This window comes from Trachypithecus francoisi, unplaced genomic scaffold (assembly GCF_009764315.1).
Source record: "Trachypithecus francoisi isolate TF-2019V2 unplaced genomic scaffold, Tfra_2.0 Lachesis_group7, whole genome shotgun sequence".
Taxonomy (NCBI): Eukaryota; Metazoa; Chordata; class Mammalia; order Primates; family Cercopithecidae; genus Trachypithecus; species Trachypithecus francoisi.
This window is the reverse complement of record NW_022681472.1, coordinates 93,936,982-93,961,162: the sequence shown is the minus strand read 5'-3', so window position 1 is coordinate 93,961,162 and position 24,181 is coordinate 93,936,982. Positions and strand designations below refer to the sequence as shown.

At 44.7% G+C, this 24,181-nt stretch overlaps 1 protein-coding gene across 1 annotated transcript in view; it reads left to right on the top strand.

Annotated features, from left to right (window-relative positions):
* COL22A1 (collagen type XXII alpha 1 chain) overlaps nt 1-24,181 on the top strand; it is a 336,220-nt gene that overhangs the window by 115,441 nt on the left and 196,598 nt on the right. Inside the window, exons 12-15 of the mRNA XM_033202916.1 lie at nt 10-48; nt 20,388-20,441; nt 21,797-21,850; nt 23,306-23,359. Coding sequence (XP_033058807.1) covers nt 10-48; nt 20,388-20,441; nt 21,797-21,850; nt 23,306-23,359 — 201 coding nt within the window. The remainder of the gene's footprint in view (nt 1-9; nt 49-20,387; nt 20,442-21,796; nt 21,851-23,305; nt 23,360-24,181) is intronic.

The following is a 24,181-nucleotide window of genomic DNA, read 5'->3' as shown; positions in this document are numbered from 1 at the left end:
TTTTTCTAGGGCATAGGACCTTTTGGCCGAGGGGAAAAGGGTGAAAAGGTAAGAATCTTCCTTTTATCACACTCCTTCAAGGGAATGGGACAGAGGACTTAGGTTTGGGGGAGCTGTGTGCTACTATTATGTTGCCTGGAAAGAATTAGAGTCAGGGAAAAGAAGTGTCCTGGGCTGTGTAACTGGCCTCAATGTGTGTCCTCCATGACTTGGGTAGTTGAAACATGTACTGTACTCAGCAGAAAGAGAGAAGGTGGAGACAGAAAATGGTAAAATGGTGTTTGGAAAATTGAGTGGGACACATATATCTTGGGGAATTCCGGGCATATTCTGTTGAAAATGTTGATGTTTGAACTATACCTGAGAAGTGGAAATCTAGGGGCAGGTTCTGCTAGGTAAAATAAAGGACATCAGAAGAATTTGTGGGAAATATAAGGATGTTCTCCACAGCTATGCATGTTGCACCTTCTTTTACCTGCAGTAAAACATGCACAGGCTTGACTGATCCTGGGAAATATGGGATTCCTCCTAAAGAAGAAATTCTTCTTAAGAGATTAGCCTATAAGGATAAATAAAAAGCAGAGAGCCACTAAAAATGCCATTTTCTACTCATACCAGCTATTTAAAAAACAAAAGAAAAAAAGAAACAAAAAAATTGTCATCTTCCTGGAGAGGCAGCCACAAGACCTTACAGTGCAAATGCATGTTGATACTTTCACTGGAGTCCAGGCACTTGCGGACTCAAAATGTAGTGCTGTTGGGTCTGGAGAGGTCATTCATTGCTCAGAGGGGGTCATGTTAGTCCCTTGCATAGGGCTGGTTATATAACACATGTAACACTCCATTAAGTTACAGTAGAAACAGGAAACAGCTTTCATGTGGCCAGCTCATTCTCTCCCTGTAGGCCCTCTTACACATCTAGTTCTGCTCTAAGGAGATAAATCAAGGATATGCACAAGTACATATCCATGCGTACTTTATAAGTGAGACCAGAAATGACACAATGCTGTGTAGTGGGCAAAATACATTATTGTACACCTCAATTATGCAAGTTATTTGATGATGCAAAATGACATTTAGGAGAAGAACTAATGACCTAGAAAATGCAGTCAATATTCTGTTCATTTTTAAGCACGTTGCAAAATGTATATACAATATGACACCAGCTGTGTGTGCGTGCGTGTGTGTGTGTGTGTGTGTGTGACTGGAAGAGAGAGGTGGGGCAGAGAAATTAACGATGGAGACAAATCCCTATTATTAACCACTAGCTGTCTGTGGGTGAAAAAGTTATGAGGACATTTATTTTCTCCCCCACATTTCTTTATGTCGTTCTTTATTTCACAATGAGCTCCTCCATTAAAAGCATAGGCACACGTGTAAAATGACTACCTCACAAGTATGAAAAGCAGTTTGGATGTAGCACAACACACAGCATAACTTAAGTGGTACAACCAGGCAGATGTAGTTCATGTCTTCATTCTGCCACTCTCTGGCTCTGCCATCAGTTTTGAGCCTCCATCTCCCGACCTAAAAATGTCCCACCACTTTTCATGACTTCTCTGTGATTTAAAAGCACAGCACCTGGAACCTAGATGCTCAAATTCAGTAGCTACTTTCTTGGTTTAAGTTTTTTTTTTTTTAATTAGTTTCATTTAATTGTGGTAAGGACGCAATATGAGATCTACCCTCCTAACAAACTTTTTTTTTTTTTTTTTTTTTTTTTGAGGCGGAGTCTCGCTCTGTGGCCCAGGCTGGAGTGCAGTGGCCAGATCTCAGCTCACTGCAAGCTCCGCCTCCCGGGTTTACGCCATTCTCCTGCCTCAGCCTCCCGAGTAGCTGGGACTACAGGCGCCCGCCACGTCGCCCGGCTAGTTTTTTTTGTATTTTTAGTAGAGACGGGGTTTCACCGTGTTAGCCAGGATGGTCTCGATCTCCTGACCTCGTGATCCGCCCGTCTCGGCCTCCCAAAGTGCTGGGATTACAGGCTTGAGCCACCGCGCCCGGCCCCTAACAAACTTTTAAGTGTGCAGTACAGTACTATCGGCCATAGGCTCGGTGTGGTGCAGCAGATCCCTAGAATGCATTCGTTTTGCTTGAGACTTTTTGCCCATTAATTGGCATCTCCCCATTTCCTCTCCACCAACCCCTGGAAGCTACTATTCTACTCTTTAATTCTAGGAATTCGACTATTTTAGGTACTTCATATGTGGAATTATGTAATATTTGTCTTCCTGCATCTGGCTTATTTCAGTTAGTATAATGTCCTCCAGATTCATTCATGTTGTCAAAAATGACAGAATTTCCTTCTTTTTAAAGGCTGAACGGCATTCTGTTGGGTATTAAAAATAGAGCTGCTGTAAGATCTAGCAATTCAGTATACTATGTTTTCTTTATGCATCCATCCACTGATGGACATCTAAGTTGTTTCCATATCGTGGCTATCATGAATTATGCTGCTATGGGTATCTCTGTGAGATCCTGATTCCAACTCTTCTGAATAAATATTCAGAAGCAGAATTGCTAGATCATACAGTAGTTCTATTTTTAATCTTTCTTTTGAGGAGCCACCATACTGTTTTCCACAGTGGTGATATCATCTGCATTCCCATCAACAATGTTCAGCAGCTACTTTCTTTCTCCTTTTTTTTTTTTTTTTTTTGAGATGGAGTCTCACTCTGTTGCCAGGCTGGAGTGCAATGGCACGATCTTGGCTCACTGCAACCTCCACCTCCTGGGTTCAAGCGATTGTCCTGCCTCAGCCTCCTGAGTAGCTGGGACTACAGACGTGTGCCACCATGCTCAGCTAATTTTTGTATTTTTAGTAGAGACGGGGTTTCACCGTGTTGACCAGGATGGTCTCAAGCTCTTGACCTTAGGTGATCTGCCTGTCTTGGCCTCCCAAAGTGTTGGGATTACAAGCGTGAGTCACTGTGCCCAGCCCAGCAGCTACTTTCATTGTTACTTGCATGCTTGGTTCCAGTGGGCAGAGGTTGAGCACAGGGTATGAAGAGGGGACCCAGGTATGCCTCCAAATCAGGATCCAGGGCTGCTGGGGTCTGGAGGTCAGAACACTCGATCTGGGTGGTACCTGCCAGGCAATACCATGCAGCTCTGTGACCTCCTTCCCATGTGCCTCTGGGACCAGCCTTTCCTGTCGACGAATGTGTCCTTCACATGTGTTCCTGTCACTGGGCAGGGACTGGCAGCCTCCTTCCTCCCCGTGGACTACAGGGCATCTCTGCCTCATTGGCTCTGGGGTGAACTCACAGCGGGCAGCCTTGGATGCCTGTTCTCCTCACACCTGAAGGCACCTTCTGGTGACAGGAGCCCTACCTGCAGCATCACATTCAAGGGTCTGATGCTGTGAGGGCATAGTTGTGGCCATGGAGACCTCCTCACATCTTCAATGTTGGCAGGAGAGACAGGCAGCTGAATGGACGCTGGCACTTCTGGCTCTGTCCTCAGTTGACATTTTCCTGCAGTTGATATTTTTAGCGAAGTCTGAGTCTAGATTCCACCACATATTAGCTGTGTGATTTGGAGTGAGTCACTTCCCTCTCTGGGACTCTGCTTCCTCCTCTGTACAATGGAGGAGGTGGGATGAGATGATGCATAAAGTCGCTTTCAGGCAGCAGCTCTGAGATTAGGGAATCAGTCCACCCCCAGCCTTTGCCCCCTAGGGCTCTTTTCTGTAACTTGAAGTCTCTGCTTCTCCAGAAATGAGGAGACCAGAGTGGGCTGAGGGGATTGATAGAGTCTAGAGAGGGTAGAAGGCTACTCATGACTCATGCATTGAGACTAGGCTTAACCAACTGGCTTGTTAGCTGACTGTTGTCTCCAAAGTAATTGCCACATAGGTTGGATTGAGTTTGGGGGTATTGGGTAGATCAGAGCTCGATGGGTCCAGGGATGGTAATACTCTTATTCTGGCTGTGTTTTTTTATATATATTTGGAATTGTAATTAACTGCTGCGGCAATGTGCATTGGCTTCTGCATGTGCCAGGCATTCTGCTAAGGGTATTTCATACTTACTCTCCCATCATTAAGACAATATTTCAGGGAAGGCAACACTGTGCCCATTTCAAGGATGAGAACATGGCACTGAGGTCAAGTGACCTGCACAAGATCACGCAGTTAGTATGTGCCCAGGAAACACAATCGCTGATTGTTACTAAAATGAAGGGAAGTTGTAGAGCTGATTGAATCACTGTTCTTTGGCAGCTAAGGAAACTGAGGCTTAGAGAAAGTGAGCGACCTTGGCCCATACACGGAATATAGCAGTAACAACAACAGCACACTCTCATTAGCTCATTAGCTGATGTGAGGAGTTGGCAAGTTTATCCACGGGAAGAGATAGCAAGGGACCTGGTAAATGAAGCAACTTCAGAAAGACTGAGCAAGAATCAGGTCTGAGTCTTCTCCAAGCATGAAGATCAGTTCATGCACGTTCTCCAGGTGAGTCCCATTAGAACGGACTCAGTACTTTCACTTACAACCAGGACAGATGCTCTTTTCTCCCTGGGCCCAAGGATGTAAGCATGAGAGCCTTGAAATTCCCATAGCCATGTTGGTACCACGAAAGGAGCCAGTTTAAAGAAGATGAAGGTGATCCTGAGAAGCTTAGCCCTGAAACGGATCAGTTGCTGAGTAGAGAGCAAGCTCACCTGAGGCAGATCTCCAGTGTCTCAGAGCCACGAGACAATGCATTTCCTGCCAGTGGGCTTAGCTTTCTTTATGAACAGTAGCTATTATTAACATTGCAGGTCCAATTGGGTTGGGATGTTGGTGGTAGTGGCCTTTCAGGCAGGGATCTGCCTAGATAATGACCTGGAGGTGGGACAGTGTTGGGTCCGGAAGAGACCCATCCTTCCTGAAGTGGACAGGATGGACCTGATGGAACCTGGACCACATCTTACAGATAGTCAGGGGCCCTGACATCCACCAGGAATGAAATGGGGACAAAGTGTCCCACAAAGCCATGCTTGGGTCGGCAACTAGGGACTCAGCATTTGGTAGAGGGGGAAACAAGCACCACCAAAAAGTCATTTCTTAAGCTTTTTCACAGAAATCCATATGGCCATAAATAAAACTTCATATGGATTTTCTGCTCAGATTTCACAGTATGGTGCCCCAGAAAAAAAAAAAATCAGCAAGCAAATATAAGAAACTCAGCTAAATGTTATTGGGCTCATTGACTCAGCAGTAGATAGAACTTTGGGTCACAGAAACATCAGTTCATTGTCTTTTATGGTTTTCTTCCATTTTACTGGCACCATAAACCTGACAGGGGATGAACGTGGTGAAAGGTGAGTCTCTGAACCAAGCAAGTAGTCCAGGTTCTTCCAGCTTCCTGGGATGCAGCCTTCTCAGAGCCTTGGCTCCACATTCTGAAGAGGATGCCATGTGTGCAGGAAATCCACCTGAGAGTTCCAAAGTCACGTCATGGGAGGGTCTTTGTGGGGTGGTTTGCTAAACAAATAAGATGCTAATTACCAAATGGAAGAAAGGCAAGGTGCTTGGAATTCCTCTGTTCCAGATGTCTTTATTTGGTTTACATACACTATCCAAATGTGAAACATGCAAGTGCTCATAAGTTTGCATTTGACCTTAAAGTGCCACTGGAGTTACGCTGTTCTGTGTTACTTGGCAGATGGAGTCCAGTGTGCTTGGTGTGCACATCCTGCCAGACATGATGGGGCCCGCGGGATCCTTCCCCAGTGTTTATCTCCTGCTGATTCTGGGTTTATCTTTCTGTGGTCATGCTCAGGATATCTCTGCCTCCTTGTCATTGATTCCTCCTCTTTGCACACCCAGCATCCCCCTTTGCCTGCTGAAACCTTAGGGGTGTTTCTAATCCAGTCACCATCAAAGTGCCCAGCATCAAGCCAGGCATTTCTATGGGCATTGTCCTATTTGTCCCTCCCGTAGATTGTAGGTGAAAGGCATCGTTATACCCATTTCATGGAAAAGGGCACTGAGGCTTAGAAAAACATGCGCATACTTTCATGGGATTGATTTCATTGTAAAAGGATATAGGAGGACAAAATACTTTATAATGATTTCTGGCTTGCTTGAAATCATAGCAAGTACTAGCTGAGGACCCAGCATGGTGCTGGGGGGCTAGGCAGGGGCAGCAAATGGGAGTGTGAGCTTTGGAGAATGATTAACTCTTAAGAGTAAATCGGAGAGTAGGGATGTAGGGTGCTTTTAAAAAAATCACTCTGGCCACTGTATGGCTGATAGGGCACAGTCATTGGAGAGAAGATATGTTCCTACTCAGTCCTGCTTCTCATTGGATTGGGGCCCTTTGGGTAACAGTCAGGTCTGCAGTCACAGAGAAGTCAGGTCTTCTCTTATCCCAACACGACAGACACACCTTGTGCTGTCCACACTGTTAAATAATGGGTCCTTCTGATCGGAACCAGGTTCTTTCTTCAGTGTCTTTCAAAGGCAGACTTTACCTGAAGTTGTAAGAAGATTGCTTGGAGGTAGAATTGGACTGCAGAGTGGGAGGAGAAATGAAAAGGGAGCTCCACAACGTGTGGGTTTTCTTCCTGGAGCCCCTCTCCCAGAGTGGTGACCAAGAAAGTTCTCCAGAAACCACAAGACACTTCTACATATCAGGGGAACCGTGGTCTGAAAGTGCGTGCTCCCCAAATCCATATGTTGAAATCCTAACCACCAAGGTGATGGTATTGGGAGGTGGTGTTCTTGGGAGGTGATTGGGTCATGAGGGTGGAGCCCTTATGAATGACTGGATTGGCCCTTATAAAAGAGATCCCGGAGAGCCCATTTATCCTTGCCACCATGTGAGGTTACAGTGAAAAGACAGCCATCTGTGAACCTAAAAGCAGGCCCTCATCTGACACCAAATCTGATGGCACCTTGATCTTGGACTTTTCCAGCCTCTGAAACAGTGAGAAACAAATTTCTGTAGTTTACAAGCTACCCAGTTTATGGTAGCCCCAAAAGACAAGGGGTTTCTGCCACTGATGAAATATTTGGCGTAATGAGGGATGGCACACACACTTTTGATGTTTTTAAGTTCTCCCTGAGGTGTAAGATGAGCATGTTTTAGCAATAGCAACCATGCAGAATTTATTGGCCAGCACTGGTGATTTTATGTGGAATGGTATAATGACTTTGAAAAGGAAGTGTCATGTACTGGGAAGAATCATGACATCAGTCTTTCACTGACCTCTTAATGTTCCAGGCTATTCAGTTTTATGAGCTTCAGCCCCTGACAGTCCCTTTAAGAAGGCTGGGCTATGGCCAAGGTCACAGAGCTGGTTAGTAAGTAGGGCCAAACCTGTATCTGATATAAGACACAAGAGTGGGGATCCCCCACTTTTGACCACAGCATTGGTCAGTGTCAGTTCCCTGCCCCTCCTTCAATGTGATGCTGATATCTGGGAATTCTTGACCTTCAAAAATCTTATAGGAATCAGCTTTATATAAAGACTGCATTATAGAACCCCTGAACCAGAAAATATAAATTAGACCTTTGTCTTTATATTTGTGAGACTTCTAAGATATAGATATGTTTACGCCATTTGCCTCTAGCTCTGGGTCCTTTTCTCTTTGTTCGTGGCTGGCTTAATCAGCACCCCCATCTCCTATTCTTAGCCTGTGCATTAATGTGCATTATTCATGGTTATCGAGTTGGATAACTGTGGTTGAGTGCCTTCTATTTTTACAATAATTAAAGGGTTTAAGGGGAAATTAGTTTAGCTGCTTATGTGCCCTCAAATAGCCTTGTAGGTTAGGGGCAAAATGCCCAGAGTTAGAATAAATAGAGGTGCTGCAGGTCCTGTCCATGGTGCTGAAGGACACACTGGGGAAGTTCTGAAGTTCACAGCACTGCAGGGCCTCAGGCAGAGCTGGAATAGGAATCTGCATTTCTCCTCTAGCTCCATCTGACACTTAGGTGTTTGCCAAGTCTAATGGACCAGTCACAAAACCAAGGGCTTTGTACAAGAGGGTGAGAGCACTTATGGGAAGGGTAAATGCTGGACTCCTGAACTGGGAGGGCAGGGGAAGCTCAGAGTGCAGACCCCGGTCACAGACTGGCTGGATCTAGACCTTGGCTGGGTCACTTAGCAGCTGTGTAACAGTGGGTCAGTTACTTAGCCCTGTAACCCTTGCTTTCCTCATCCATAAATTAACCACTATAATAGTACTTGCCTCGGAGAGTTTCTGCAAGGATTAAATGAGCTAATGAAAATAGATGACTTATGTTTGTAAAAAGTGCTCGTAAACGTTAAGCATAATTACCATTACACCAGCATAGTGTTCCACCATTTTTTTATAAGCCAAATGACGTCTTCTGCCCTCTCAGCATTAATGAGGTCTTATTTCCAGAGGCGACCAGCAGCTGCAAAATGTCAGAGTTCTTCAGCCTCCCCCTGAGGAGGACTTCTGTAACTCCTAAAACCTCAGGAAGCCTAGAGAGTGTTATTAGAAAGCATGTTCTAGGAGGCCAACATAAAGAACCTTCCCTTTCTTCAAATTCACCTAAAATAATTCATAGATCATCTAAGAATCATGATAGTACCTCGTATTTACAAGCACTTGCTATCTGCTAGGATTCATGCATGTGCTATTTAGTTTAACTTTCATGGTAAATATTGCTGTCTTTGTCTTACAGGCTATTCACTATAAAATGAAAATTCACCTGAGACCAAGCACAGGTGACTTTACCTCTTCATGGGGATGAGCCAGGATTTGAGTTCATGTTTTCAGACTTCACAGCCTGCATTTGTCTGTGCTGACAAATGGTTTTCAAACTTGAGACAACATCCAAATCACCTGGAGGACTTTTTAAGCCAACAGGCTGGACCCCACTCCCAGAATGTCTGATTTGGTATGTCTGGGGTGGAGCCCGAGAAGTTGCCTTTCTAACACAACCCCAGGTGGGGTTGATGCAGCTGGCCCATGACTATGCTTTCAGAACCACTGCCCAGCATATTCCTAAGACCCCACTAAAGGGCATACCAAATGGATGAAGAATGTTAGTAAGAGCACCTCTAGCAATGCAATGGTCTTTTTGTTAACATTTAGAAATAGGGCCTGATATTTAATTAGCCAAAAGAGCAGCAGAAATATTTGTTCTCTCTTTTCTCTGTGTCTTACTTGATGAGGTAACATGATGATCCCTGGGGCTCTGGATGCTGACAACTAGGTGTGGGGAGATGGATAATTTCCTGCTAGATGGTTGCCCCCCGCCCCCATATGCCTCCAAATGAGATCATGAAGGAAGTGAGTTTGTATGCGGTGGAGGGAGAGGCAGGGGTGGAAGAGAGATCAGAGTCTGGACTTGGAGCCAAGCCCTGATTTTGAGTCACAATGGCCATTGTGAACAGAGGGAAGCCCCTCTTCTCTGAGCCTTGGTTGTCTTCTGCAGTGGATCTCATCCATTGTCATCCTCTTATACCCTGAGTGTTGATTTTCTTTTTATAGGTGGAGAATAGAGGCTTGGGTAGTTTACCCAAAATAATAGTATCTGATGCTTGTTTTGAATTTCCCTGTATATGAAGCATTTCCCAAGTATTTTCTCAAGCCCTCTTACCAGCCATGTTGAACCAGAGGTACTCCTCCTCCTTGTGTCATCTCCCTTCCAGGTGAAGGAGCTGAGACACAGGAGGGGAATGAGTCTGTTCTGCTCTGCTAATATGAGAAAGAGGCCGCATGCAGATCAGACCCTCTCCTCCCAGCCTAGGCTTTTTTCCTTCTCTTTTTCTCTCTTCTTTGCTTCCTTCCTGTCCTTTCCTTTCTTTTCCTTTTTTTCTTCTGTGCTTTATTGTGGATCCTTAGCTTTACATATTCTTTTAAAGATCATTCTATGCCTAACCTTACCAATTTAGGGGCAACCTCCAATCTTTTCCCACTCCTCTCCCTGACCCATCCCAGGCACTTGGATGAGTGCTCTTAGTTATCAAGAGATACAACGGAAGAGCTCACATTTCAATAATACTTCATAGTCTGCAAATTATCTCCACATTTAATTCTCATCTGAAAGCGTGTAAACCTCTACTTTAGAAATGATGAGAGGCTCATAGAAGTTAAATGACTTTCCTGGTGGAAGATAAATAGGCAGCCCAGAGCTATAGCTTTCTCTTTTCTTTCTTTTCTTTTTTTTATTTTTTATTTTATTTTATTTTTTTGAGATGGTATCTAGCTCTGTCACCCAGGCTGGAGTACAGTGGTGTGATCTTGGTTCACTGCAACCCCTGCCTCCTGGGTTCAAGTGATTCTCCTGCCTCGGCCTCCCAAGTAGCTGGGATTACAGGCACATCCAGCTAATTTTTGAATTTTTAGTAGAGATGAGGTTTCACTGTGTTGGCCAGGCTGGTCTCGAACTCCTGACCTCATGATCCGCCCGCCACGGCCTCCCAAAGTGCTAGGATTACAAGCCTGAGCCACTGCACCTGGCCTAACTTTCTGTTTTCAAAGCTGCTATGGGCAGCTGATGGTGAGTCCAGCTGAGGGATTTTGGAAGGTCTATCACAAGGGTATGATGAGGGCGTTTTGTAATGTTAAGAATCAGTGGTTTCAAAGAATATCTTTATTTCTGCCTTCATTTTGTTATGTACCCAGTAGTCATTCAGGAGCAGGTTGTTCAGTTTCCGTGTAGTTGAGTGGTTTTGATTGAGTTTCTTAGTCCTGAGTTCTAGTTTGATTGCACTGTGGTCTGAGAGACAGTTTGTTATAATTTCTGTTCTTTCACATTTGCTGAGGAGTGCTTTACTTCCAACTATGTGGTCAATTTTGGAATAAGTGCGATGTGGTGCTGAGAAGAATGTATAATCTGTTGATTTGGGATGGAGAGTTCTGTAGATGTCTATTAGGTCCGCTTGGTGCAGAATTGAGTTCAAGTTCTGGATATCCTTATTAACTTTCTGTCTCGTTGATCTGTCCAGTGTTGACAGTGGAGTGTTAAAGTCTCCCATTATTATTGTTTGGGAGTCTAAGTCTCTTTGTAAGTCTCTAAGGACTTGCTTTATGAATCTGGGTGCACCTGTATTGGGTGCATATATATTTAGGATAGTTAGCTCTTCCTGTTGAATTGATCCCATTACCATTATGTAATGGCCTTCTTTGTCTCTTTTGATCTTTGATGGTTTAAAGTCTGTTTTATCAGAGAAGAGGATTGCAACCCCTGCTTTTTTTTTTTTTTTTCCATTTGCTTGGTAGATCTTCCTCCATCCCTTTATTTTGAGCCTATGTATGTCTCTGCATGTGAGTTGGGTCTCCTGAATACAGCAAATTGATGTGTCTTGACTCTTTATCCAATTTGCCACTCTGTGTCTTTTAATTGGACCATTTCATCCATTTACATTTAAGGTTAATATTGTTATATGTGAACTTGATCTTGTCATTATGATATTAGCTGGTTATTTTGCTCGTTAGTTGATGCAGTTTCTTCATAGCATCGATGGACTTTACATTTTGGCATGTTTTTGCAATGGCTGGTACCGGTTGTTCCTTTCCATGTTTAGCGCTTCCTTCAGGCTCTCTTGTAGGGGCAGGCCTGGTGGTGACAAAATCTCTAAGCATTTGCTTGTCTGTAGAGGATTTTATTTCTCCTTCACGTATGAAACTTAGTTTGGCTGGATATGAAATTCTGGGTTGAAAATTCTTTTCTTTAAGAATGTTGAATATTGGCCCCCCACTCTCTTCTGGCTTGTAGAGTTTCTACCGAGAGATCTGCTGTTAGTCTGATGGGCTTCCCTTTGTGGGTAACCTGACCTTTCTCTCTGGCTGCCCTTAACATTTTTTCCTTCATTCCTAACATCACAATTAAAAGAGCTAGAGAAGCAAGAGCAAACACATTCAAAAGCTAGCAGAAGGCAAGAAATAACTAAGATCAGAGCAGAACTGAAGGAGATAGAGACACAAAAAACCCTTCAAAAAATCAATGAATCCAGGAGCTGGTTTTTTGAAAAGATCAACAAAATTGATAGACTGCTAGCAAGACTAATAAAGAAGAAAAGAGAGAAGAATCAAATAGATGCAATAAAAATGATAAAGGGGATATCACCACTGTCCCCACAGAAATACAAACTACCATCAGGGAATACTATAAACACCTCTACACAAATAAACTAGAAAACCTAGAAGAAATGGATAAATTCCTGGACACATACACCCTCCCAAAACTAAACCAGGAAGAAGTTGAATCCCTGAATAGACCAAGAGCAGGCTCTGAAATTGAGGCAATAATTAATAGCCTACCAACCAAAAAAAGTCCAGGGCCAGACGGATTCACAGCCGAATTCTACCAGAGGCACACGGAGAAGCTGGTACCATTCCTTCTGAAACTATTTCAATGAATAGAAAAAGAGGGAATCCTCCCTAACTCATTTTATCAGGCCAACATCATCCTGATACCAAAGCCTGGCAGAGACACAACAAAAAAAGAATTTTAAACCAATATCCCTGATGAACACTGATGCAAAAATCCTCAATAAAATACTGGCAAACCGAATCCAGCAGCACATCAAAAAGCTTATCCACCATGATCAAGTGTGCTTCATCCCTGGCAAGGTTGGTTCAACATATGCAAATCAATAAGCATAATCCAGCATATAAACAGAACCAAAGACAAAAACCACATGATAAGGTCAATAGATGCAGAAAAGGCCTTTGACAAAATTCAACAGTCCTTCATGCTAAAAACTCTCAATAAAATCGGTATTGATGGAATGTATCTCAAAATAATAAGGGCTATTTATGACAAACCCACAGCCAGTATCATACTGAATGGGCAAAAACTGGAAGCATTCCCTTTGAAAACTGGCACAAGACAGAGATGCCCCCTCATCCCTCCTATTCAACATAGTGTTGGAAGTTCTGGCTAGGGCAATCAGGCAAGAGAAAGAAATCAAGGGTATTCAGTTAGGAAAAGAAGAAGTCAAATTGTCCCTGTTTGCAGATGACATGATTGTATATTTAGAAAACCCCATTGTCTTAGCCCAAAATCTCCTTAACCTGATAAGCAACTTCAGCAAAGTCTCAGGATACAAAAATCAATGTGCAAAAATCACAAGCATTCTTATACACCAGTAACAGACAAACAGAGAGCCAAATCATGAATGAACTCCTATTCACAATTGCTTCAAAGAGAATAAAATACCTAGAAATCCAACTTACAAGGGATGTAAAGGACCTCTTCAAGGAGAACTAAAAACCACTGATCAGTGAAATAAAAGAGGACACAAACAAATGGAAGAACATACCATGCTCATGGATAGGAAGAATCAATATTGTGAAAATGGCCATACTGCCCAAGGTAATTTATAGATTCACTGCCATCCCCATTAAGCTACCAGTGACTTTCTTCACAGAATTGGAAAAAACTGCTTTAAAGTTCATATGGAACCAAAAAAGACCCCGCATTGCCAAGACAATCCTAAGCCAAAAGAACAAAGCTGGAGACATCACGCTACCTGACTTCAAGCTATACTACAAGGCTACAGTAACCAAAACAGCATGGTACTGGTACCAAAACAGAGATATAGACCAATGGAACAGAACAGAGTCCTCAGAAATAATACCACACATCTACAGCCATCTGATCTTTGACAAACCTGACAAAAACGAGAAATGGGGAAAGGATTCCCTATTTAATAAATGGTGCTGGGAAAATTGGCTAGCCATAAGTAGAAAGCTGAAACTGGATCCTTTCCTTACTCCTTATATGAAAATTAATCCAAGATGGATTAAAGACTTAAATGTTAGATCTAAAACCATGAAAATCCTAGAAGAAAACCTAGGTGATACCATTCAGGACATAGGCATGGGCAAGGACTTCATGTCTAAAACACCAAAAGCAAAATTGACAAATGGGATCTAATTAAACTACAGAGCTTCTCACAGCAAAAGAAACTACCATCAGAGTGAACAGGCAGCCTACAGAATGGGAGGAAATTTTTGCAATCTACTCATCTGACAAAGGGCTAATATCCAGAACCTACAAAGAACTCAAACAAATTTACAAGAAAAAAGCAAACAACCCCATCAAAAAGTGGGCAAAGTATATGGACAGACACTTCTCAAAAGAAGACATTCATACAGCCAACAGACACATGAAAAAATGCTCATCATCACTTGCCATCAGAGAAATGCAAATCAAAACCACAATGAGATACCATCTCACACCAGTTAGAATCGCAATCATTAAAAAATCAGGAAACAGCAGGTGCTGGAGAGGATGTGAAAAAATAGGAACGCTTTTACACTGTTGGTGGGATGGTAAACTAGTTCAACCATTGTGGAAAACAGTGTGGCGATTCTTCAAGGATCTAGAACTAGAAATGTCATTTGACCCTGCCATCCCACTACTGGGTATATACCCAAAGGATTATAAATCATGCTGCTATAAAGACACATGCACATGTATGTTTATGTCAGCACTATTCACAATAGAAAAGACTTGGAATCAACCCAAATATCCATCAGTGACAGACTGGATTAAGAAAATGTGGCACATATATACTATGGAATACTATGTAGCCATAACAAAGGATGAATCTGTGTCCTTTGTAGGGACATGGATGCAGCTGGAAACCATCATTCTCAGCAAACTATCACAAGAACAGAAAACCAAACACTGCATGTTCTCACTCATAGGTGGGAATTGAACAATGAGATCACTTGGACACAGGAAGGGGAACATCACACACTGGGGCCTATTGTGGGGAGGGAATGGGGGAAGGGATAGCATTAGGAGATATACCTTATGTAAATGACAAGCTAATGGGTACAGCACCCCAACATGGCACATGTATACATATGTAACAAACCGGCACATTGTGCACATGTACCTTAGAACTTAAAGTATTATAATAAAAAAAATTAACAGAAAAAGAATCAGTGATACTAATATTAATACTAATGAAATATTTGGGTTAGGTTGAGTTTCTCTTGGAGCAAAGTTTTCATAGGGCAGAAATCATTCAAGTAAAGTGCTTGGATCTCAGGATGACTTCAGGGTGGACATTTCTTAAAATCTATGTATTTGCAGTGCTGACTTGGTTATCTTAAGCATGTAAAAAAAGATTCAAAAAGAGATGTTACCATCTCTGACTCAGAACATATTGCCTTCTACAGAGACCTCTAGTTCTGTTCTTAGAATACACAGTAAGGGTGGCCACATCCCTGAACAAAGTAGAAAGGACTTTCTTCTACTACCTTAGCCATCTAAAACCAACATGCCTAGTTTTCCATGTCCTTGGGAAGCACCAATTCTGGAGCTAGGATGACCATCTCTATTTACAGATGAAGACTGAGACTCAGAGCATTTCGCCAATTTGGCCAAAGTCATCAGTACTTAGTGATGGGGAGGCAGGGAGGGTGGGGGGTGGACAGTGTGAAGCTGTGGCTCACTGGCTCGAAGGACCATTACCTCTCTACCGTACCTGCTGTTCACTTTGTCTCTGGGGCTTACACAAGACTGATTTTGTCTTCCATTCCCTTACAAGCCCACAGGGCTCTTGAAAGAATTGAAGCCTATGGGGCAGTGTGGACACTATGTCAAGCCAGACACTGAAAGTGCAGAAGTGATTAAGTCCTGCTCTGCATCTCACAGAGCTCCTATCTTGTGGATGAGAAAAATTCACACAGATATCTACTGGGCATCTATCTATTTGAAAGAACCAACAAGGCTAGAAAACTGGCAACTGGGAGGAGAGGCCAAGGTGTCCTGCTGCCCCCTACTTTATTCCTGAGGCAGGAGCCCATCCCATCAAGACATCCCTCCCTCTGCATTCAGCTGCAGGGTTTCCCAACGCACCAGAGCCAGAAGACAGACTGGTCATTTGAGGACCTGCCATTGTAAGTGGGTAACCAACACCTCAGGCGAGTCACCCCCAGAGGCGTGATTCTGGAAGGATGCACTGTCTAGCACATGCCCTCAGAGGAAGTCCTCATCCTTTTGTGATGCTCCCTGCTATTGGAAAATCTATAAGTGATTCCTAGGGTTGTAGGGACATGGCTCATGGACTGGTGACCCTGCCATCAGGAAATGGGCACACCATTTGTCCAGGTTAGTGCAGGAGGCAGGTAGAGGTCAGAGCATGGATCTTGGAGACACAGGCTGTGTGGGGAGCTGAGCCCACTCTATTGCTCACCACCATCTCCTGGCTCCACGCAGAGCTTCTCCACCTGTGAGGCAGTCAAATGAGTCTTCATTCCAGTATTCCCAGGGGAGCAGGGCTGGTGGAGTCTGAAGAGGAAGGTCAGGATCCCTGGAGAGGGAGAGCTACGGCTGGATGCTCAAGTGTGAACTACCCCAACCTGCCTCACTCTGCCATGTAGACTCCCCAGTAGCCATGAGAAAGTCATGCGCCTGCCCTGTGCCCCAGTGTGCCTGAATGTAGGGTGAGGATAGCAACACTTAGCTTATAGGGCTGCCAAGCAACCAGGGAACTGATGTGAGTTCGGACACCATTAAGTGTTGTGAAGACGTTCGGAAGCACGCTCTAGGGTCTGGAGTCTGGCTCTTCCACAAGCACTGTAACTTTGGGCAGAATAAATCCAATCTAATCAGCTCTAATCAACTGATTAGATTAGAGCTAATCAGCTGTCTGTGCTTTTGTTTTATAAACACTGAAATGGAGATGATGATTCTGTCTCTTTCCTAGAACTGTTGTGGGGAGGTGTTGAATGCAGTGATGGATGTAAAGTGCTCAGTGCCTGGCGCCTTGTAGAACTAGATAAACTATCCCCAGCAACATCTGTACTATCACATTAATACACTATGATTAATATTACTTTACTTGGACTGTTGGTTCTGCTATTATTAAACATGCATGTGTGTTTAATCGGGTAGAAATCACCTCCTCCTGTACTGGTTACCTCTTTCAATCTCAGATTTTAAAATTTAAATTCCAGAACAGCCAAATGGGGAAGTGGAGGGGAAGGTGGCTCCTCATTTTTCCGACATGTAACTGAAGGCTGAGAAAGCACCTGCCATGACAGCATCTCCCAAGGAAGATGCTTGTGATAGTTTAACCCACAAAAGCAACCCACTGGCCCCTATTTTCCCAGAAACAACTGATGACAAAAATCCCCTATCCTTCCAATTGAACAATGCTTTCTCTTATGAAATATTCCCAAACCATGCACCTCCCCCTTTGTATCCAGCCAAGGATGGACAGGCATACTGTAATTAGAGTGTCTCCCGCCTTCCAAAAATCACCCCTAAATACAACACTTGCCAATATGAGACTGTCTCACTATTTCCTCTTTTAACCCTAGAAATAAGGTTGATTCTCTAACTAACGTCTTCAAACCCTCTGCTGAAATGAAAGCAATGGCAGCCTGGTCTCCATCACAAGTTTAAGAATCCTAAACAGCCCTTATTCATTTTGTCTTGGACCCAGTTTTACCCGAGATGAGGCTCTGAGAAGCAGCAGCCCCTCTCCCTGCATGGGCTCTGGGCTCTGAGCCATGGCAGGTCCTTTCATGCATTTGAAAAGGGTCTGGTAGGCCAGGGCCTCATGGAGAATCATCAACAAGGGCATAAGTAAGCCTTCAAGAAAACCCACTGTAAAGGAACTTGCTTCGCTTGGTTTAACTCTGCATTTTTTTTCACAAAGTTGTTTGATCAAAGAATCCCCCAACCTTCCTGCTACCATAAAGCCTGGTGACTGCAAATCAAATTGTTCTCATCTAGAGGAGGCTTTGGTAATGATCTATGAAGCACCTGGGAGGACTTTAATACTTGTAACAGCTTTTCACAGTGGCTGTGTCTGATGGTTAATACTGAGTGTCAACTTGATTGGATTGAAGGATGCAAAGTATTGTTCCTGGGTGTATGTGTGAGGGTGTTGCCAAAGGAGATTCACATTTGAGTCAGTGGGCTGGGAAAGACAGACCCACCCTTATTCTAGGTGGTCACTGTCTAATCAGCTGCCAGCACAACTAGAATATAAGCAGGCAGAAAAATGTGGAAGGAGAGACAAGCCCAGCCTCCTAGCCTCCACCTTTCTCCCATGCTGGGTACTCCCTGCCCTGGAACATTGAACTCCAGGTTCCTCAGTTTTGGAACCCGGACTGGCTCTCCTTGCTCCTCAGCCTGCAGATGGCCTATTGTGGGACCTTGTGATCTTGTTATTGTTAGTTAATAAACTCCCTTTTGGAAAAAAAAAAATATATATATATAATGTATTCCATTAGTTCTGTTCCTCTAGAGAACCCTAATACACCATGATTGTCCCCATTTTATAGAAAATAAAACTAAACTGAGATTCAGAGAGTAAGGAATTTGCCCCAAAGTACTCACCCTCCTCTAAGCGAGGGTCGGACGAGTGGTGTTCAGCCTGCCCTGTCCATGAATGACTCCTCGCTAGGCCTCCTTGCTGGAGACATCCCCTCTGCCAGGCCCGACCCACATGAAGGTACTACCCCTCAGGGCCCAGGATTAGACCCTCCTGGTCCCAAGCCTGAGAACCACAGGCAACTTACAAGCAAATCAGTGTTGTGTCTGTGCATAGTCCCTTTGTCTCCACTGTTGAATGGTCACATAAGGGCAGCGGAGCAAATCCGTGTGGCTGTCCCCAGAGGCTTATGGTGCCCACAGCAGCTGGTGAAGGTGTTCTTTCCCAGGCCACAGGTGCGCTGGTGTGGTGCTTCCATTCGATCCCTCTGTCATCATGGGCCCGGGTCACTGGGAGAACAGACAGCAGGAAACTCAATTCTGTCCCCACAGCAGAATGTGTGCACTTTCATTTACCAAACCTTGCCTCACCTTGCAGCCATCCTGCTGGTGGTAACAGTATCCACACTTCACACCTGAGGTCAGTGGGACCCTGAGGCTTCCAGGGTGTGTTTAAGGTCTCACAGCCAGGGCCAGGCACAGTGGCTCACCCCTGTAATTCCAGCACTTTGGGAGGCTAAGGAGGTGGATTGCCTGAGCTCAGGAGTTCGAAGCCTGCCTGGGAAACATTGTGAAACCCTGTCTGTACAAAAAAATACAAAAATTAACCAGATGTGATTGTGTGCATGTAGTCCCAGCTACACAGGAGGCTGAGGTGGGAGGATCGCTTCAGCCCAGGAGGACAAGGCTGCATGAGCCGGGTTCATGTCACTGTACTCCAGTTTGAGTGAAAGAACAAGACCATGTCTCAAAAAAAGAAAAAAGGTCTCACAGCCAGGAAGGTCTAGAGTTGAGATGAATTCATATCTGTCTCATGCCATGATCAGAGACATCTGTCATGTCAGTCTTCCTCTTCAATATCACACTGACTTATATTAGAAAGAATGTTGAGGTCATGGAAGGCATTTCATAGAAATCTTAAAAGCATGTGTGTGCATGCATGTTTGTAGATAAAATCTAGAAATATCTGATATGCTTTGAGAAAATAATACATATCTCATAGGATTATGATGAGTAAATCAGATGACATATGTAGAAATATACTTTGGCACGTAGTGTTTTATACACTTTACATAGAGATTCATCTGTTCATTCATCCACTGAATACCCAGAACCCTCACTGTATAGATGGAAACAGCCCAGAGAGAGGCGCAGCCTTTCTCAGTGCCACAAAGACACTGATGGAGAGCCAGGAGCTGGGTGGGAGGTCTCAGGCAGGATCCTTTGATTGGCACCAAGTGATGTTGGAGCTGGTCGGGAGCTTAGAGGTGCTTGAGTTACCTGTTTCTAAATTCCCTCCCCAAGCCTTCTCCAGGAAGTGTGTGGAGTAGAAAGTGGGGTGAGGAGCTGGTCTAGCCCTGGACTTCCCACGGCTGCTCCATGTTTATTCATGTCATGTGTGTCTGCATGAGATCCCTTAGAAAGAAGTTTGTCCCAGCTAAAATTACAACAAGTTGAATACCTTTTCTAGCCCAGTGGTTCCCAACCAGGAGACGTTTGGTAATATCTGAAGACATTTTTGGTTGTCACCCCTGGAGGCTGCTGCTGGCATTTAAGGTGGCAGCCGAGCATCCTACAGTGCACAGCTCAGCCCCATTGCAAAGTCTTATCCAGTTGGATGTCTATGATGCCAAGGTTGAGAGCCCCGCTGCAGCCCAAACCTCTACTTTACACGTATCACACCAAGCCCAGAGCGAGGAAGGGCCGCACCTCCAGCTAGTGAAGGACTGTGGACGAGAGCTGCTTACTCCCATATCAGGTGCATACAGATCTCCTGAGTATGTGGCTACAACATGGACCCTGATGTAGATCTGAGGTGAAACCTGGGAATCTGCATTTTATACTCTCCCAAGTGATGCCCATGCTGCAGGCTTGTGGATCAGTTTTTGAGTAGCAGTCTTGGCCACAATTTCCTTCCCTTCCTGGCACGTTCTGCACTGCACTAGCATTCTGAGAGCCTGTCTCAGTTATTCTTTACAAATTGCTATTCTCTTTTTTCGGCTCTAGGGTTCCCTGGGCCTGCCTGGCCCCCCTGGGAGAGACGGCAGCAAAGGCATGAGAGTAAGTTCTGTTCCGTCTGCCCTGGCTCACAAGGCAGTACTGGGCTGCTAACCTCCTGGTCAGAACCCCATTCTCCTCAAGTGGGGTGGCATTGCCAGGGCCAGGCTTGAGCAGGGACTTATTTGTATCAGGATCCTCGCAGTCCCAGGAGCTCAGCCTAATAGCTGTGATAAGACCAGCAGCAGCTTTGCCCCCGGGTATTGCCTGCCTGTCCTTGGAAATGATTTTTCATTTAGTTAACACATAGTTCTGCAAGGCAGCCTTGTTATCCCCCATGCCTAGACTTGGAACTGGCCCCAGCGAGGCAATGGATTTGCTTAAGACCCCAGCTTGTAGCTAGAGGAGTCAGAGTGAGACCCAAGCAGCACCCCACACCCTATATGGCAAGCCAGCTTTCCTCTGATCATTACCTCCAACCCCACCTCTTCATCTCACCTGCCTCTGAGCTGCAACATCTTCCAGCAACCCAAGCTCAAAGTGATCTCAGCCCCAGTGGGTAAGTCTCCTCTCCACCAAGAATCCAAGTGGACATTGTATTCTTCACCTCTCTGATCCCTTCGCCATGTCCAGCCACATAAAATCAGGTCTCAGAGAGGGAACCTGTCTTGTGAGCAGTGCTGAGGTCCACAGCGGGCAGCCCTTTGGGACAGGTGGTCTAAGATCCTGGAGACAAGGGAGAAAGGAGAGTTCCATGGACCGTAGACTCTCTTCTCACTCCACTCTAGGTGGCCAACATCCTTTCCATGAAGACAACCGTCAGGGTGGCGCCAGTTTTTACACTTTTCCCCTGCTCTCTCCAAAGTTAGTTTTGTTGACTCGCAGCCACAGGAGTGAGTGGGAGTGGAGATAATACTGTGTGGCTGGGCATGGTGGCTCACACCTATAATTCCAACTCTGTAGGAGTCCGAGGCAGGAGGATCGCTTGAGGTTAGGAGTTCAAGACCAGCGTAGGCAACAAAGTGAGACTCTGTCTACAAAAAATAAAGCAACCTGGTGCAGTCGTGTGTGCCTGTATTCCAGGCTACTTGGGAAGCTGAGGCAGGAGGATCACTTGAACCAAGTATTTTGAGGTTATAAAGTGTGAGCTATGATTGTGCCACTGCACTCCAGCCTGGGAGACAGAATCAGACCCTATTTCTAAAGAAAAAAAAATACTGTGTGCAGCAAAGGTCAGCTTCTTTGCTTACAGAAACAGCATCTGAGAGGAGCCCAGGCCCTGCTCACTGGTGGCTACCTTGTTTCTGTGATGAGTTCTGAGCTGCAGGAAGCAGAGGTCCTGGGAGGCTGTGGGCTGCACTGGTGTACCTAGGCCTGTGTCCCACTGCCTATGACTTTGTGCTGTTTTGTTTGTTCAGGGGGAGCCAGGAGAGCTGGGAGAGCCGGGGCTGCCGGGTGAGGTCGGCATGCGGGTAAGTGTGGCTGCGAGCTGAGCCCTTCTGATGTTCCCAGGGAACAAGGCCCAGTGCAAAGCCAATGGCTTCAGGTGCAGAAGAGATGCTCAGATAGGCTCCCTGCCTCCTCTTCTCATAGAACTGCATGCACATTTGTGTGTGTATATCCACACATAAATGATTTTTCCTAAATTTTTATAAAAATTTATTTATATCATACTTGGTCATTTATCTTTGTTATTTAACAAGAGATGAGAGAAATATTTCTATGTGAATACAGATAGGCCCCACATATTCTCTTAATTAAGGCATAGAATTGGATGTATTGGATGTATCCAATCATACATGGATATATTGTAATATATAACATTCATATGGATGTATTATAATAGGTAACATTCCCCTATTTATGGTCCTAAGGACTATACTAATGTCATTTGTTTTTCACTAAAATTAATGAAGCACTGAATATGCATGCATGTGTACATTTGTGTGTTTCTCCTTATCTACTATATTTTTATTGCAGTAGGATAGATTAAAAATTGGGATACCCGGCCGGGCGTGGTGGCTCAAGCCTGTAATCCCAGCACTTTGGGAGGCCGAGACGGGCGGATCATGAGGTCAGGAGATCGAGACCATCCTGGCTAACACGGTGAAACCCCGTCTCTACTAAAAAATACAAAAAACTAGCCGGACGATTTGGCGGGCGCCTGTAGTCCCAGCTACTCGGGAGGCTGAGGCGGGAGAATGGCGTAAACCCGGGAGGCGGAGCTTGCAGTGAGCTGAGATCCGGCCACTGCACTCCAGCCTGGGCGCGAGACTCCGTCTCAAAAAAAAAAATATGTATATATATATATATATATATATATATATTGGGATACCCTTGGCTGAATGAATGTATGTTGTATGTTGTTATTTTAGCAGACTTTAATAGGTATTTCCAAACTAGTTGTTCAGAGGCAATAGCATTTCATGGTCTGGTTAGCAGAGGCACCTCCAGGTCTGCAGACTTCTGCTGAGCTCTTTGTCAGGACTTGTCCAGGCTGTACTGAGCCCATGGCAAAGTGTGACTGATGAGCCACAGGAATCAGTTGCAATGTTTCAGAAGCTGTGAACATATCCAGGCCAGGTCATGGGGAGGCCGAGGGGCACAGGGGGAGTGAAATGGAATAGTAGCATCTGGCCTCATGGTGGTTCATAGGCACACACCTTTTGCTGTTCCTTGAAGTCAAGAGAATCTGGGTGTGAATCAGGGCTCCACCAGGAGCAGATGGCATGACTTCTAAATAGAGAAGGGAAGCAGAGGTCGAGGGGGTGTCTGCTGGCGAGATCTGCGCCAGCAGCATGGGCAGCACTTGGTGGGATGTGAGCTAGCAACTCGTGTCACCAAACATGGGACTAGCTGAGCTGTGTGGCTGCACTGGCCTTTCTTTCCCATCCCTGAAACTTTTCTCTGTGAATGCTCTTCGGCAGGGGCCCCAGGGACCACCTGGACTCCCCGGACCTCCTGGACATGTCGGAGCTCCTGTAAGTGAAGGCACTTTTAAGGGCAGGGGTTCTACCCCTTCTTCAGGAATCAAAGACCAGGTTCTAGCAAGTTCCTCCACCTGCATCTAGACAATAATGCTGTTTAGCCTTACTGATGCCAGTGAAGTGTTGGTATCTCCTTTCTTAGACCAGAAATTAATAGATGTTACAGTACATAAGAATCACCCAGAGAACAGGTTTAAATGAATATTATTGGGACCCCTTTCTCCCATTAAGAAGCAGGGTAGATCCCAGGAATCTGCATTTTTAACTAGCACCAAGGATTTTTGACACTTGATCTAAAGAATTCATTTTCCCCAGCCTGTCCAGTACTGTACTCTTGGAAGAAGAATGGAGTCTACTGAATTCTTAGCCCCTGGAACAGTGCCAGACACAATATGTGTTCAGTAGGTCCAGAGAATAAAGAGGTGAACAAACAGATATGGTGTACAAGGAGCAAAGTAGCTTCTCCAACATCTAACACTATTCTTGATTCTCTATAAAGACACATGCTCACCTATGTTTATTGTAGCGCTATTTACAATAGCCAAGACTTGGAACCAACCCAAATGCACATCAGTGATAGACTGGATAAATAAAATGTAGGACATAGACAGCATGGAATACTATGCAGCCATAAAAAGGATGAGTCCATGTCCTTTGTAGGGACATGGATGAAGCTGGAAACCATCATCCTCAGCAAACTAACACAGGAACAGAAAACCAAACACTGTATGTTCTTACTCATACATGGGAGTTGAACAATGAAAACACATGGACACAGGGAGAGGAACATCACACACCAGGGCCTGTCGGACATTG